Raw genomic sequence first — 16,291 nt, forward strand, 5'->3', positions numbered from 1 at the left:
TCAAGGGATTAAGAGCTGGGGGAAATGTGAAAGAAATATGTGTAACCTCCTAGAAATAACAAACAGGAAGTTTCTCCTTCAGCAGCTGAAGGACTTTTGATGTGAAAATGCTACTGAGCTTGCCAACCTGCCACGCCCTTGCTGATGTTGCTAGGGTCAGGTATTATGACACAACAAACTCTGCTGTCATACCTCAGGGTCAGATAACAGCAGGCAAAGGCCTGGCCCACCAGTCACGTCCAACAGCTGACGGGGGTGGCAGCCAGCAGCAGGTGCCCAAGAACTTGGCACTGCCCAGTTCCATCTAAAGGGGCACATCTCCCTTCTGGGTGGCGCATTTTCAGCCAAATCTAAAGAACATCATTATCAAGGTAATAAGTTCAAAGATTTTATTTTTTACAGTTCTTTAGGACTTAGACTGAGGCTGTATCCAAATCACATGAGGGACTTCTAAGCCCTCCTCCTTTTTTTCTAGGCCAATGTTCTCTAGCTCTTGAAAAAAGAAACTCCCTATTTTGAGGATGTGGGAAGAATTTTTCAATAACTTTTTAAAGAATTCGTAGATATTCATGAAGGGAGAGCCCCAAAAGATCTTGAGGGGGTGGCAGAGATGGTAAAGGATGGAAGTTTAGTATTATCATGTCAAAGGATAGCCATCAGAGGGTAACTGTTATAAAAATGTTGAGAGAAAGAGAAGGAAAAGAGGGAGAGGGAGGGAGGGAGGCAAAGAAGGAGGGAGAAGAAAGAATAGGGAGGGAGAGAGAGGGGAAGGAGGGAGGCAGAGAAGGAGGGAGAAAAGGGAAATGAGGGAGGAAAGAGAGAAGAGGGGAGAATGAGAGAGAAAGAAGGAAGACTGGAGAGAGAGAGAGAAGGGGAGGGAGGGAGGCAGGGAAGGAAGGAGAAAAGAGAATGAGAAGAGAGAATAGGGGAGTAAGAGGGAGATAGTCAGAGGAGAGAGGGAGGAAAGAGGGAGGAAGGCAAAGAGGGAGAGAAGAAAGACAGAGGGAAGTGAGAGTGGAATAAAGGGGAGGGAGGAAGGGAGAGAGAGAGAGAGAGACTTGTTTTGGAAAGCTAGAAGGAAAAGATCTAAACTTTGAAGGAAGTTGAGGGAAAGGATACACATAGGAAAAGAGAAATTTGATAGCCCTCTAATACTTGGCAAAAAAGGTTTAATGTTTTTAAGTCAAATTCAAGCCCCAGATACCAAAACAACTTTACTGAGCTTTTAACTGTGTTTTCCTGAGCATAAATCTGAGTTCTTATGTAGCAAAAATCAGTCAGTGGCTTCTGCCATTTCGTTTTTTCACTTTTAGCCCAAGGCTCGAGTGGGAGGTGGCAGTAAGGCTGAAGGGAATTGGCAGAGATTACTTTTTCTTTCTAAAATAAAATTAAACTTAATCCTATGGGATCAAGCTCTGATCTTCCCTTAGACATTTGTCTCTTGGCTATATTTTTGGCTATGAGACTTGGAATCTTCTGTTTAAAAAAAAAAAAAAAACTTACTCTACTGACACTGACCTTAGTCTTTTCCAATGGCCCTGAGTGATAAGTGTTACAGCTAATTACCTAATTTCACTTTCTTTATTGTAATGAGAAAGACTGGTTGAACTGGAGTTAGCTAGAATTAAATTACAGGAGATTTTGAAGGTACCAAAGAGTAGGTAGAGAAAAGTGGAGACAGGTAAGATTTAGTAGGGCTGGGAAGAAGTAAATGGATAAACTTAATCTTCTACAGTCTCTAGACCTGACTGAGTGGTTGGACAGGGGGAGAATGGTTGGATAAGCAGAGCACTGACCCTAGAAAGAGACAGGCCAACTATTGATTGATTGGCTACTGCCCTTTGATCTGTTTGTATCCTAAACAGCCATTGGCTGGCTGGGAGGTGGCTTTCTAATATCAGAAGCTGTCTATTAGCTCACCACTCTTAAAATTTGCTTCCCAGCCTACCATTCTCCTGAAAAAAAGTCCTCCCAAGTCAATATGATACCCCATGGTTCCAAATTTTGGGTGTGGGGAGTCTAAATTAAACAAAACCATGGATTTTACTAAAAGATAATGATTCTGTAAACTGCTCCAAAGCTTGATACAAACAACAACAACAACAAAAAGATAATGATCCTGAGCATGACTTGCCAAAGTTCAAACATTTCAGAGTGTTATTCCCCCACTCCATCAATACATAGCCTAAACCTATGTGAAATACAGATATGGGTTTCAGGAAACTCTCCAGAGATTCTTACCCAAACCGACCCAGTTACTAAAAACCATATATAAGCCTCTCAGATCTCTTTCTTTCTCCTTCCAGATGTCTGATGATATTGACTGGTTACACAGCCGCAGGGGCGTGTGCAAGGTAGATCTCTACAGCCCAACAGGACAGCAAGATCAGGACCGAAAAGTGGTAAGATAAAAAAATAGTTTTACCAAGGAGTGGAAAGGATTGGCATATGGATCCCCACAGACATCCTGGGGCCTAGTATAGACTAACAAAGGGGGATATTGTGACTTCTCCAAGCAACCAAGCTGACTAAGGTCTCCAGGGGCCACCATACTTATACATCACAGAGCAATAAATCAAGGGAGGGGCAGGGTAAGGAGTGATGTAATGGAAATAGGGAGGGAAGGATGGGGGGAGCCTGAGGGGAGGTAGGAGTGGTGGTTGCCTAGTTACCAACCCCTATTACCTAATACTTAAGACATCATAATGTCACCTAGCTACCAGTATGTTACATTAAAGTGGACTCCCTCAGGAGGGCATAGTATTTCATGCTTTCTTTCCTAAAATTCAAGTCATTTGCATAGTATTTCACATTTTTTATCACATTCAAGTACCACCCGTACTATTATTTACTTAATATGTATTTTTCAATCATTTAAAAATTGACTTATATCTTAAAAATTACCATCACCCTAAGCAATATTATCCATATCACGAGTTCCATGTTCTACTCTAGTATATACTTCCTCTAATGCATGATAAAAAATATACCTATTAAACTTAGAAATGTTTAACTATGTATCACCTAAAACCTTCTATATCATCAGTAGTAAAAATACCACAATTTCGGAAACACTAGTAAAAAATATAGTAAAAAATGCCCTAAACTGGGAGCCAGGGAAACCGAGTTCTAATCCAAGCTCCACCTTTGAGTTTGTGTCAGTTGGGCAAGCCACTTTCCTTCTCAGTTCTCCCACTTACAAAATGTGAGTGTTGTAGTTTGGGCCTCTCTCTGGCAGGTTGGTATCCTCAGTTAGGAAATACAATAATGCTAATATTCTGTCTACCTAATAATAATAATAATGGTTATTGAGTGCTTACTATGTGCCCGACACTCTGCTAAAAACCTTTACATGCACTATCTCTGTCAATTCTCACAAGAACCTATGAGGTAGGTGCTGTTATCATCCCCCAGAAGGAAAAATTATGGCCTTTTCTCTAGAGATTTTCTAAATTCACCCTCCTCCTAATTTGATGTAGATATGCTTTGTCGATGTGTCCACCCTGAATGTGGAAGATAAAGATGCTAAGGTGAGTATTCTCTACTCCCCTCACAGTTGGAATGGGTGGGAGAGTGCTCAGAGGGTTATCACGAACAGCATGAGGAAAGTGGAAGGGTGTGGCAGAGGATGGAAAGGTGGAGGGGACTCAGGTGAAAAGCCATCATTCCCATGAGTCCAGGATACCTGGCTCATAATTTACTGTCACTGTTGATACCAAGTCTTATTTCGGAAGCCACGTTAGTTGCTGATAGGGTTGAAATAATTAAGTATGCCAGAAAAGTGAAAGAAAAAAACTGTCCCAAAGGTTGATGATTAATGGGATATGGTTCTTGAGACTGATGGCTCTGTGAAAACCTTCAGGAAGGGAAGTCTGTCTCTGCTGCAGGAAGAAAAAAGGATGATAGGAGACATTAAATTCATGCTTAGAAGTGGTAGCCTGGGGTGGGAGTGGGGCAACTTGGAGAAATCTCAAAAAGCAACTGTCCATAAGAATCTTGCCCCTTAATTCCATAGGATGCTACTGGTTCCAGCTCAGAAGGTGACTTAAACCTGGAGAATCTGGAAGAGAAAGAGATTATTGTGATCAAAGATACTGAGAAGCAAGACCAGTCTAAGGTATATTTAGCTTCTGAGATTCCACCCCTTCTAATTCTCAAAGCCCAATGTTGAGTCTGAGGACTCTGATTCAGAAATGGTAAGAAGAATATTGTCAAACAGGCCTATAAATATGAATACTATAACATTCTAGAGAACACAGGTCTAAATTCAAGGCAACAATAAACTTAGTGCCTGGGTATCTAATAATGCGATTAATCACAGAGGCTCAGAATTCCCTCTCCTAATTCCCAGGTACCTACTCCAAACAGAATCTTGCCATTCTTGCATACATACCCAGGTACTGTAACAAACCAAAAACCAAACCCATTGCCGTCGAGTCAGTCCCAATTCATAGCAACCTTGTAGGACAGAGTAGAACTGCCCCAAGGGGTTTCCAAGGCTGTAAATCTTTAGGGAGGCAGACTGGCACATCTTTCTCCCACGGAGCGACTGGTGGATTTGAACTGCCAACTTTTGGTTAGCAACCAAGTGCGTTAGCCACTGCACCACCAGGGCTCTCTAGGTACTATAATACACACTTATACATCCATATGTAAAGACATACATGGTCATACACAGTCATGTGACATACACACATAAAATTTATTCAAACAAAAAAATTAAAAGACAAACCAATTGCCATCAAATCGATTCTGACTCAAAAGTTGCACATATTCATTAACACACTTGTTTGTATGCATTGACACACACATTCTGAAGTGTTGGCATAACATATAAACATAACACAAACTGGTACCCAATTTATTGACATACACAGTCATTATACAATCACCTATGTATACATATTCATATTTTAACACACACATTCATTAATATAGTAATGAATGTGTGTGTTAATACATGAAAGTATGCTTTAGCATATATAAATGCATTCATAGCTGCATGATACATACTAATGAATTTATATATGTATATAGATATGCTTTGGTGGCATAGTGGTTAAGAGCTACGGCTGCTAACCAAAAAGTTGGCAGTTCAAATCCACCAGGCACTCCTTGGAAACTCTATGGGGCAGTTCTTCTGTGTCGTATAGGGTTGCTATGGATTGGAATCGACTCCATAGCAATGGGTTTTTTTTTTTAAATAGACATACTCAAAATGACATACTCATTTATACGTTCGGAGACATGCTCATGTTATGACATATACACCCAAATAGTGACATTCACATACATGTACAAATATACACATTAACATGCACATATAGGCCTATGCAGTAGACATATACAATGTATAGCCATGTCAACACATTATTATACATGCTCACACATAGTCACACACATGCACTGATATATGCATATGTACACAAACACACACTGGCACATTTTCACACACACTAACAATACAGACTGACATATTCTTACACATAAATTGATATATCGACATACATACACCAGTATACGCACAATTTGGTTCATAAAAAAAATTTTTTTCACATCCGCATAGATGCACTCCTACATGGACTGACATACACATACGAAAGACATATTTTCACATATTTTTGACACATATTAAGATGAGCACACATATTCACATGAATTGACAATAATAGCACTTGTCTATAAAGTGTCTGTAAAGTGAGGATGATAGCTGGTGTTGCTGCCAATTCTGCTTGCATATGCATTAATGGATATAATCGTATGTATGCTATGTTCTCATACAAATTCTAAAGGGCAAATCATTAATATGTGCACTTTAGAAGATTCATCTTCTAGATAAAATAAGGGAAAGAAGTAGCCTACCGAAACTCTTATGGATAGGTGTTCTTCTTTTTTTTAGACGGAGGGATCTGTGTGCCTTTTCAAACAAGCTCCCTCTGATCCCATAAGTGTCCTCAATTGGCTTCTCAATGATCTCCAGAAGTATGCCTTGGGTTTCCAGCATGCACTAAGCCCCTCAGCCTCTAGTTGTAAGCATAAAGTAGGAGACACAGAGGGCGAATATCACAAATTACCCTATGGGAACTGCTACAGTGTCTACGCTGACCAACTGAACATGGATTATGTGGGCAACAGACCTCAAAGCCTACGTCTAGAAATGGCAGCAGCCAAAAACACCAACAATAACCAGAGTCCTTCAACTCCTCCAGCCAAATCTCCCAGCACTCAGAGGGCAGTTACCTCCCCTGATGGAGAATGTTCTATGGATGACCTTTCCTTCTATGTCAACCGACTATCTTCTCTAGTAATCCAGATGGCCCGTAAGGAAATCAAGGAGAAGTTGGAAGGAGGAAGCAAATGTCTTCATCATTCAATCTATCCCCAAACTGGTGACAAAGGGAAGAACAGCCCCCGAAGTGCTGTGAGCAAGATCGCTTCTGAAATGGCCCATGATGCTGTGGAAGTGACCTCTGCAGAAATGCGGGGCACTGGGGAAGAAGGCAGAGAAGGTGGCCGGAAAACTTTTCTGTATAGTGAATTGTCCAACAAGAACAAGGGTGGAGACAAACAGATGTGCCAGAAAGATAGCAAAGAATTTGCAGATTCTATCAGCAAAGGGCTCATGGTTTATGCGAACCAGGTGGCCTCTGACATGATGGTCTCTGTTATGAAGACTTTGAAAGTGCATAGCTCTGGGAAACCAATTCCAGCCTGCGTGGTCCTGAAGAGGGTACTGTTGAAGCACACCAAGGAAATTGTGTCTGATTTGATTGATTCCTGCATGAAGAACCTGCATAATATTACTGGGGTCCTGATGACTGACTCAGACTTTGTCTCAGCTGTTAAGAGGAATCTCTTCAACCATGGGAAACAAAATGCTGCAGACATCATGGAGGCCATGCTGAAGCGCCTGGTCAGTGCCCTTCTTGGTGAGAAGAAAGAGACTAAGTCTCAGAGTCTGTCATATGCATCTTTGAAAGCTGGGTCCCATGATCCTAAATGCAAGAACCAAAGTCTTGAATTCTCAGCCATGAAAGCTGAAATGAAGGGGAAAGATAAAGGCAAAATGAAACCAGAGCAATGCAAGTCATTGACCAGTGCTGAGAAAGTCAGTGAACATATCCTCAAGGAGAGCCTGACCATGTGGAACCAAAAGCAAGGAAACCAAGGCAAGGTGTCTGGCAAATTATGCTCCAATAAAGAAGAAAAAAGAGAAAAAATCAGCCCTTCCACAGATTCACTGGCAAAGGACCTGATTGTCTCTGCCCTTATGCTGATCCAATACCATCTGACCCAGCAGGCCAAGGGCAAGGATTCATTCGAAGATGACTGTTCTGGTTCTACCATGGGCTATATGGCTCAAAGTGCCCAGTATGAGAAGTGTGGAAGTGGCCAAAGTGCCAAAGCACTTTCAATGAAACATCTAGAATCTCGTGGAGCTCCTGGACCATCCACCTCTCTAAAGGAGAATCAACAGCTGGACTCTCAGAAGCTGGATATGTCAAACATCGTTCTAATGCTAATTCAGAAACTGCTGAGTGAAAGCCCCTTCAACTGTGATGATCTATCTGAAGGTGAGAACAAGCGTTCTGAGTCCAGGACATCTAAAGCAGCTTCCATCTCCAAGAAGCCTGACAGAGGGGAAGAACAATGCCAGGAAAATCAAGAACTTGACTTTATCAGTGGGATGAAGCAAGTGAACCGGCAATTTATAGATCAACTGGTAGAATCTGTGATGAAGCTGTGCCTTATCATGGCTAAGTATAGCAACAATGGGGCAGCCCTTGCTGAGTTGGAAGAACAAGCAGCCTTGGCGAATAACCCCAATTACCAGGCTGGTAGCTCCAGATGTGGTCACAATGCTGTGGTGTCGCAGAACTATCAAGACACTCCTGGGCCTGAAGTCATTGTTAATAATCAGTGCTCTACGAGTAGCTTGCAGAAGCAGCTCCAGGCTGTCCTGCAGTGGATTGCAGCCTCCCAGTTTAATGTGCCCATGCTCTACTTCATGGGAGATGATGATGGACAATTGGAGAAGGTAAGCAGTGCAACAAGACAAGAAGAAAGAAGGTTGGAGTGGGCAGGGGGAAAGGTCGGTGTGGGTGGCCTGTACTCAGAGCACAAAAGTGGTGGGCCCCAAGTTATGTGGGGCTCTGCATACCTCAGGCCCATGCAGAGAAGAATGAGATCAGCTCATTTTATTAGTGACCTTCTCAACAAACTATTTTGTAAGATATTGAGGGACCATTTTTAAGTCTAAAGTTTTGAGTTTTAAGGCCCCCAAAGGATTAGAGAAGAAAAAAAGAAAGTGGTGATAAAGGTTTCATGGACCCATTTTTTTCTCTGGCCCGCCAGGAACAGCTTAAACCTTTGTCCCTCTCCCAAACTCACAGTAACCACAAAAAAGCTCATGTCACAACTAGTAAAAGGTAATTGCTGCTTCCTTTCTTTTGTGAATTTTCCAGTAGAGCAGGAGACTTGCAGAAGAGAAGCCATGTGATAGACCCTAAAAGTTGTCTTAGTCTTCTCTGTTTTGCTCTTTCTTCTTCCTTCCCTCCCTCTTTCACTTACAGATGTGTAGATCAAAGCTCCCAAAGTACCTTAACTGGGAACCTCAGTGCCCACTGCTGGGGCTGTCTCCTCAGCAGGGCAGGGACTAGGGTGAGGCAAGTGGGGCACCTAGAGGCAAGTAAGAGCGGTGCCTTCTTAAATTTTATGCCCTAGATGCCTCACTTGCCTCACCCTAGTTCTGGCCCTGCTCTCCATATCCCATGGGGGCCAGCATTCATACACATGGTAAGACATGCAAGTTCTCACTCTCTCTCTCACACACACATAAATATCCCACAGCTGCGTTTGCTGCATTAGATGGATTCCAGAGAAATTAAATACTCATATTTTAGGGAGGTGGGGAAATGGCAACCCTAAACCTTTACCTAACAATCAGCACAGACTAGCTGAAGCCCCTGGTGAGAAACATTTAGTGAACATAATTGATTTCACAGTTTGTTTTTGAAGCTCAAAAAGAAAGTACCTTTGGCATTTTTGATCTATGTCATTGGGGAGGGTCAAGGAAAAAGGAAAGCCATGTCAGCAACCTTCAGTCCTGGGTCTGTGACACTCTTGACTCTAATGTAGAATCACTGAGATTGGAAGGGGGGTGGGTAATTCACTTTGTCCATATGGGTCTCTCCTCCAAAACCATCAGGTGGCACAAGTTAACTCTGCTCTTTCCACAGCTTCCTGAGGTTTCTGCTAAGGCAGCAGAGAAGGGGTACAGCGTAGGAGATCTTCTTCAAGAGGTCATGAAGTTTGCCAAGGAACGACAACTGGACGAAGCCGTAGGAAACATGGCTAGAAAACAACTGCTAGACTGGCTGCTCGCTAACCTGTGAGCTAACAACTCCTTCAACTCCTCCCCATCATACTCCCCCCAGCAGCATTCCCTCCCAGCCAAAGCACCCCCACCATCAGGCCAGTGAACTGCACACTACACGATTGTATTTCCAAATGCATCTGAGTGGCTGCACTGTGCAAATAGTGGGTGTTTGAAAAGCTGGGCAAGAACATGAATGAAAAAACTCAAAAAAAAGTGTGATTTGTTTTCTTGATTAGATATATCTGAGGCACGGGAGGGGAATGGGTTCAATTCCCAAGACTGGTGTTACGGTGTTGGACTTGTGTCCAGATTTCACCCTGGATTATCTTGTGAGTGCTGAAGACACATGGATGTAACCCATGCCCAAATCCTTAGGTAATCTGCCTTGTCTAAATAATCTCAATTCACAGACTATTTAATGTTTTGCCCCCGGTAACATCCCTGTTTCTCCCAGAATTTCAAACCTAACTTGATAATGCCCTTTCTAATCCCAAGGATGCTGCTTTCTTAATCTTTGTTAAAAGAGTATGCAGATGGGCTAGTTTACAGCAAAAACAAGTTGAAGAAAGTATATTACCCACGAACATTGCCCCCCCCAACTTGCCACACACATCCGCAGTGTTCACTGCACATAGCTAAACACTACCCAGAACTACGATGGAATCTGATCCTCCCCCACGTGTGGATAAATCTCCCTTATAAGTAAGTCATTTCCTTCGACTGATGAGATTTCCTTGTCTTCTACCCGTCTGAAAAAAAAAATTTCTGACAACATAAAACTACAGGATGGTGAATTCTTTGAAGCCATCCTATGTAAGTCCCAACGTCCCCTTTGGGTTTGTTTACCTTGTGAACTTTGGCGCTAGCACTAAGTTCCTAGATTTTGTTGTATGCTTCCCAGAAGTCAGTCACGATGCTAGAATTCACTGCAAATCAGGTCAAGACAGTGGTTTCAACCCTGTGGCCCTCTGTTAGCCCATCTGCTATAGACCTGGTGTGCTCTCATGGCATGCCCTGGCACCCTTGAGGTGCTGTGGCTTAGGTGCTGTGGCAAGCAAAGGATGTGGTATCCTTATGGACTCTAACATCAAAGCTTTGCCTTATAGTTGCATGGCCTTAGGCAGTCACCTAAGTGTTGAACCTATTCATCTGTAAAATGTAGTTAAAAATTACCCTCACAGAGGTTAAACTGGACGGGGTGAATCTTGTTATAAACATAGGTATGTGAAAAGCTGTATTTCTCAAAGGCCACCTAACACAGTTTCAAGTGCTCGCTTTTTCAGAATTGCAAGCAAGATCCTCTGAGTATGTGACCTAGAGAGGCATCTTTTGAGGGAGGTAAAGAGGCACTTTTAAGAGGCACTAAGGTGACTTTGCCAACTTCTCAACAATTCCTGGACTGGTAAGATACAGAGGCTTAAAGGCAGACCTGTTCAAAGCAGGACCTTCTAAACTCCCTAGCCCGGATGAAATCTAATCAAACCTTTTCCAGTTGCACCCCAACCCATGAAAAGCTTTGGAGTTGAGTCAGCACATATCCTTCTCTTTGTCCTTGAAGAAAATCCTCAATAAATAAATCCTGAGGCCAGAGCTGCATTTCTGATGACTCAGCCCTCCTTGAGCACAGCTGGGTCCCATAGTAGTTCACTTCCTTGTTAACTTGGCTCTTGCCTTGCTCCTGATTTTTATTATGAGACGGCCTCGGGGATTCTTTGGAACGTGAAAATAGAGCAAAGGAAGTTATATGTTCTGTTAAATGAGGTGGTTGGGGCATAATGGTCTCTAAGGGCCCTTCCGGTTCTGATATATGAGTAGTCTAAGAATGAGTTTCTTTTCCATAACTTCTCAGGGAAATTTGTGTCGATGAGGTAAATTTGGCGTGAGGAAACTTAATTTTTGCCAGAGCTGACAGACTTCAGCAGAGAAAGGGATGCTTTGGGCCACAGGGGGCTGTGACAGGGTCTGGAAGAGCTCAACAGCTGCTGGGGTTTATTCCTGGAGGGTGGGGCCCTGGCCTTTCACCTCTCTAAATGGAAAAGCAATCCCAGGCATTCTAATAGCAATGTGGCCATACTCAATGCCAGCAGCTGGAAACTGACAAGGACTTGTGCTGAGAGCCCAGCATACAGTAGGAAAGGGATAACAGGAGCAGGAAGAGAAGGAAAGCATGATTATCCCCTGGGAGGAGGTATAACTGGCTTGATATCTTTGACAGTTTTGGTCTCTGAACATCAGACCTCCATTTCAAAAGAGAGGTGTAAACAGAACTTTTCTGAGAGGTTACTGCAAGGTCAGGAGTAGGGAGAGGTGGGTGAAGCACTTGCCTTGGGTGCAAAATTTAAGGAGATGCCAAAAAAAAGTTCTGTAATCATGATAAAAATTGTATGTGGGATTTTAAAAAATCAAAATTAATTCAAATAATGGACCACATCTACCACGGCCTCCACCAGACTGAGTCCAGTACAACTAGATGGTGCCCTGCTACCACTACTGACTGCTCTGACAGGGATCACAATTAGAGGGTCCCAGACAGAGCTGGAGAAAAATGTAGAACAAAATTCTAACTCAAGAAGAAAGACCAGACTTGCTGACCTGACAGAGACTGGAGAAACCCTGAGAGTATGGCCCCCAGATACCCTTTCAGCTCAGTAATGAGGCCACTCTTGAGGTTCACCCTTCAGCCAAAGATTGAACAGGCCCATGGAACAAAACAAGACTAAAGGGGCACACCAGCCCTGGGGCAGGGACTGGAAGGCAGGAGGGAACAGGAAAGCTGGTAATAGGGAGCCCAGGGTTGAGAAGGGAGAGTGTTGACATGTCGTGGGGTTGTTAACCAATGTTATGCAACGATGTATGTACTAACTGATGAGAAACTAGTTTGTTCTGTAAACGTTCATCTAAAGTTCAATAAAAAATAATAATAATTAATTCAAATAATCCATGATGAACAAAATACCAAAAAGTTTAAAATAAAGGATTAGTAACGGTGCCATGCTGAACTATAAGGCAAAAAGGAAAACTTCATCTGTAAAATGTAGTTTTACATTTACAATACTGATTTTATGGCGTAACACTTTATGGGAGATTGCCAAGGCAGCATTTAAAGAATGTGTTGTTCTTAAGCCTCCGTCAGTACAAAAGAGAAACAATGAATTATATCCCTGCCTAAAGAACTTAGTAAGGGAACAAATAAACAAGTTTAGGAAAACCAAACCAAAACCCACTGCCATTCCAACTCATAGTGACCATCTAGGACAGAGTAGAACTTCCCCATAGGGTTTCCAAGGCTAAAATCTTTATGGGAACAAACTGTCCCAATTTCTTCCGCAGAATGCCTGGTGAGTTCCAACTGCCAACCTTTTGGTTAGCAGCCGAGCACTTAACCACTGCGCACCAGGGCTCCTTGCAAGTTTAGGAAAGGGGAAATAAAATTTGGAGCAAGGGAAACAAAGGGAGAAAGAAAAGTTTCACTTAAACATTAAAAAATGGGGAGGGGGGAGGTGTTGCAGTGTTTTCTTTCTTGCTTGACATAAGAGTACATTTTTCCAAACAAAGGATCATATTAGATTAATTCTGCTTTACAACAGGAACCAGACAAGAATTCCCCTGTTAAAATTCTAACTTAAGACAGTTTCAATAACGAAAGAAGCATAAGTAACAAGTAGAGATATAGGAGAGCAAGAAACAAAAATGCTACTTTTGCAAAGATATATTTATACATCCATGAAAATCCAATCCTCAAATACCAGAGGTAATAAATTAGTTTTGCAATGGTATAGGATATAAGATACTTGCGAGCTGTAAGAATTTGCCATCAACTAAAACAGTTCCAGCTGCTTTCCCCTCGTGCCTCAGAGGACACGCAAAAGGTTCAGCAGTTCTCCCCTGCCCCACCCCCCACACACACTAAAATCCCTGCAGAGTCAAAACATAAAATACATCTAAAAGAATCAATTCAATTCCTATATCCTAGAGCCACCCAGCTAGGAAGTAGTCTATTTACAATAGTAAGGATAACATGAAACCCTTGGGTATTAAGGAAGACCAGGAATGACATTTCCAGAGCACTTAACCGAGTGCCAGATACTGTACTAGATGCTTTAATTCTTTCAAAAATCTTGTGAGGTTGTTTGTTATTAGCTGCTTTCTACAGATGAGAAGTTAAAAGCTCAGAAAGGCTTTTTCAAGGTCATACAACCAGAAAGTGGGAGAGTTGAGATTCAAATCCAGACTTGCCTCGAGTCAAATACTATGCTTTATCCATTCTATCACACTGCTTTCCTATTAATTCAGAACTCATGTTTAATTAAAAAAAAAACCTGTAAAACATGAAATAGAAAAGTAAAGGAAAACAGAAAAATAGACCATGCTTCTGACTGATAAAACTAAAATAAAGAAAACAATATTCTCTTACTTAACATGTAGGCCTTATATAATGCCACTTAAAATATTTATGTGATCTTCTCAAAGTATCTCCCCCAAGATATTTACTAATTATAAGAGAAAAAAGAAAACTTTACAATAGAGGAACCCATCAGTCACCACCTTAATTAGGTGATCAAGGTTAACATCACCAATAATAAGAACCAGTAATAAGATATATTGATATCATGTATTCCTTGATATGATGTGATGAGGACACATCACCTCTGTGGCAAACTTGCCAAAAACCCATAAAAAAAAATAGTCCCAGTCTAATCATGAAAAATCATTAGACAAACTCAAATTGAGGGACATTCTACAAATTACCTGATCAGAATTGACTGCAAAAGGTCTCAAGGGAACATATTGGAATGATGGAAATGTTCTATATCTTAACTGGGGAGGTGTTTACAAAGGTGTAAACATGTCTCAAGATTCAGCAAACTGTACAATTAAAATTGGTTACATTAGTCCATCTAAAATTTATTGCAGTGAAGTTGATTTTAAAATATATTTAAACTTCATAAATACCTATAAGGAAAAAAAACTCCCTTCCACTTTCACAATTTTTTTTGCTTTCCTCCTGCCTCTTTCTGACTTAGGAAATCTTTTTGACTTAGGGGTTGGAGCCACCCTTACCTTGCAGCCTTCCCTCCTGCTCCCTCCACTATCTCTGGTGGCCCAGCCCCCTCTTTATGAGAACTTCCCTCCCAGATCCCAGCTACAAATCCAAGATGGAAAGGGCTCCAGCTCAATTCCTTTTTGTCATCAAAATCTCTTCCTCAGAAAAGCCTTCACCACCCTATCTCCCACAGTTACTCTTTCATCACATCATCATCGTGTTTTATTTTCATCACTGATACATCCTTATTTCTTTGTCCTTACTTGCATGTTGTCTGTTTCCTTGCAATAGAATGGTAAATCGAGGAGCCCAGGGACCTGTCTTGCTCACAGCTGTATCCTCAGTGCCCAGCACAGTGCCTGGCACATAATAGCCATTCAATCAATGTTTGTTGAATGAATAATGATCCATTTCAGGGTTTTCTGATGGAGAAAAATAACATTGAATAGGCAATCAGAAAACTTGTCATTTACTCATTGTGTGACAACAACCACATTACTTAATATGGCCAAATGTGTTTCCTTGTCTCAAAAATTGCTAATCAATACCTTTCATATTTACCTCTCTGGAGGTATTGTGCAGATCAAAAGAGGCAATTAGGGGGAAATGTATTATATATTTTTTTGTATAAGAATATGCCTAACTGCACCCATTAAAGCTTCAATATGAAATAATAATAATGTCTAAAAATTATTGAGTTTTTACCATGTGCCGGGCATTCTTCTAAGCTTTGCATCATATGCCATTGAATCTTCACAACAACCCTATGAGGTAGGTACTATTATTACCCCCTTTTGCAGATAGGAGACTGAGGCCCAGAGAGACTGAGTAACTTGCCCAAGGTCACACAGCTAGGAAGTAGTAGACCTGGAATTCAAGCACAAATAGTCTGGCTCCAAAGCTCCCACATTATGGATAAGGTACTAGTTCATAGAGCACCAGTACCTTATCCATAATATCCTATCTCAAGATAAGTCCGGCATAGTGCAGGTAACAATGACAGAATGGAGTAAGCACATCTAGGAGGTTGACAGGAACCTCTTAAGTGGGGTGGATGGTTGGCTGGAAGGTATCCAGGTTGGTGGACCTGGACAGGTTTCCAAAGGGTATTGTAGGCACAGGTCATGGTCCAGAAGAAGCCTGGATGCTACCCCAACGCAGTGGGCATCCCAACAAGCAAGCAGACACAGCTACTGGAACTCACAGAGCAGGCAATATGCCCAAGTGCAGGCAAAGGTAATGCTCAAAATGCAGCCTCATGGACTAGAGGGAGAATTCGCACTGGCCCACAGGGTGCAGGGCCGCTACCCTTGGAGGCTGGAGGAGGGCAGGGACAACCAGAGGAAAGAACAACGTTAACACACATGCGCCCTGGCAGGGGACAAGGGTGGTTACCTAATGGTGTTCAATCAGTGCTCCCAAGATGTTCAGTGCTAGTTGGGAGGGGGGGGGACGGTACAAAATATTTTGATATTTTAACACCCAGTAGGTCTGCACCAGTGCCTAAAGGCTGAATACCAGCTGTGGGTTGGAAATTCTCTACTTTCTCCTATCTTTCTCAAGCTTGGGGACCTGGCTAATAATTAAATTCGAGGTAAAATCTGAGGTGAGTCCAGTTGAGGAAGGGGTAGAAGGGAGGGATCCCATGAGTTGCTCCTTCTGGCTCACACAGCTCTAGCATCACAATATTGTATAATAAATGTCCTGTTTACATGCCTGCTGTCCCACTAGATTGTAAATAGCTTGTAACATGTAGATATGAAGTGCCTTCCATTTACTGGGCAGCGAATCAATGTTTGTTGAGTAACAGTTAACAAGTATTGCATGCTGACTCTGTGCCAGGCCCTGTGCTAACAACTTTACACAGA

The 16,291-nt window shown here is 42.1% G+C and overlaps 1 protein-coding gene across 1 annotated transcript; it reads left to right on the forward strand.

Moving 5' to 3' along the window:
* Window positions 1–258: 258 nt before the first annotated feature.
* AKAP4 (A-kinase anchoring protein 4) lies at window positions 259–9,493 on the forward strand. The gene is made up of 6 exons (XM_049871858.1): window positions 259–371; window positions 2,307–2,402; window positions 3,480–3,530; window positions 4,016–4,117; window positions 5,900–8,038; window positions 9,240–9,493. Exons 2-6 carry the CDS (start codon window positions 2,307–2,309, stop codon window positions 9,393–9,395), a joined length of 2,544 nt encoding a protein of 847 aa, XP_049727815.1. The 5' UTR covers window positions 259–371; the 3' UTR covers window positions 9,396–9,493.
* Window positions 9,494–16,291: the final 6,798 nt, after the last annotated feature.

The sequence above is a fragment of the Elephas maximus genome, chromosome X (genome assembly GCF_024166365.1).
Source record: "Elephas maximus indicus isolate mEleMax1 chromosome X, mEleMax1 primary haplotype, whole genome shotgun sequence".
Taxonomy (NCBI): domain Eukaryota; kingdom Metazoa; phylum Chordata; class Mammalia; order Proboscidea; family Elephantidae; genus Elephas; species Elephas maximus.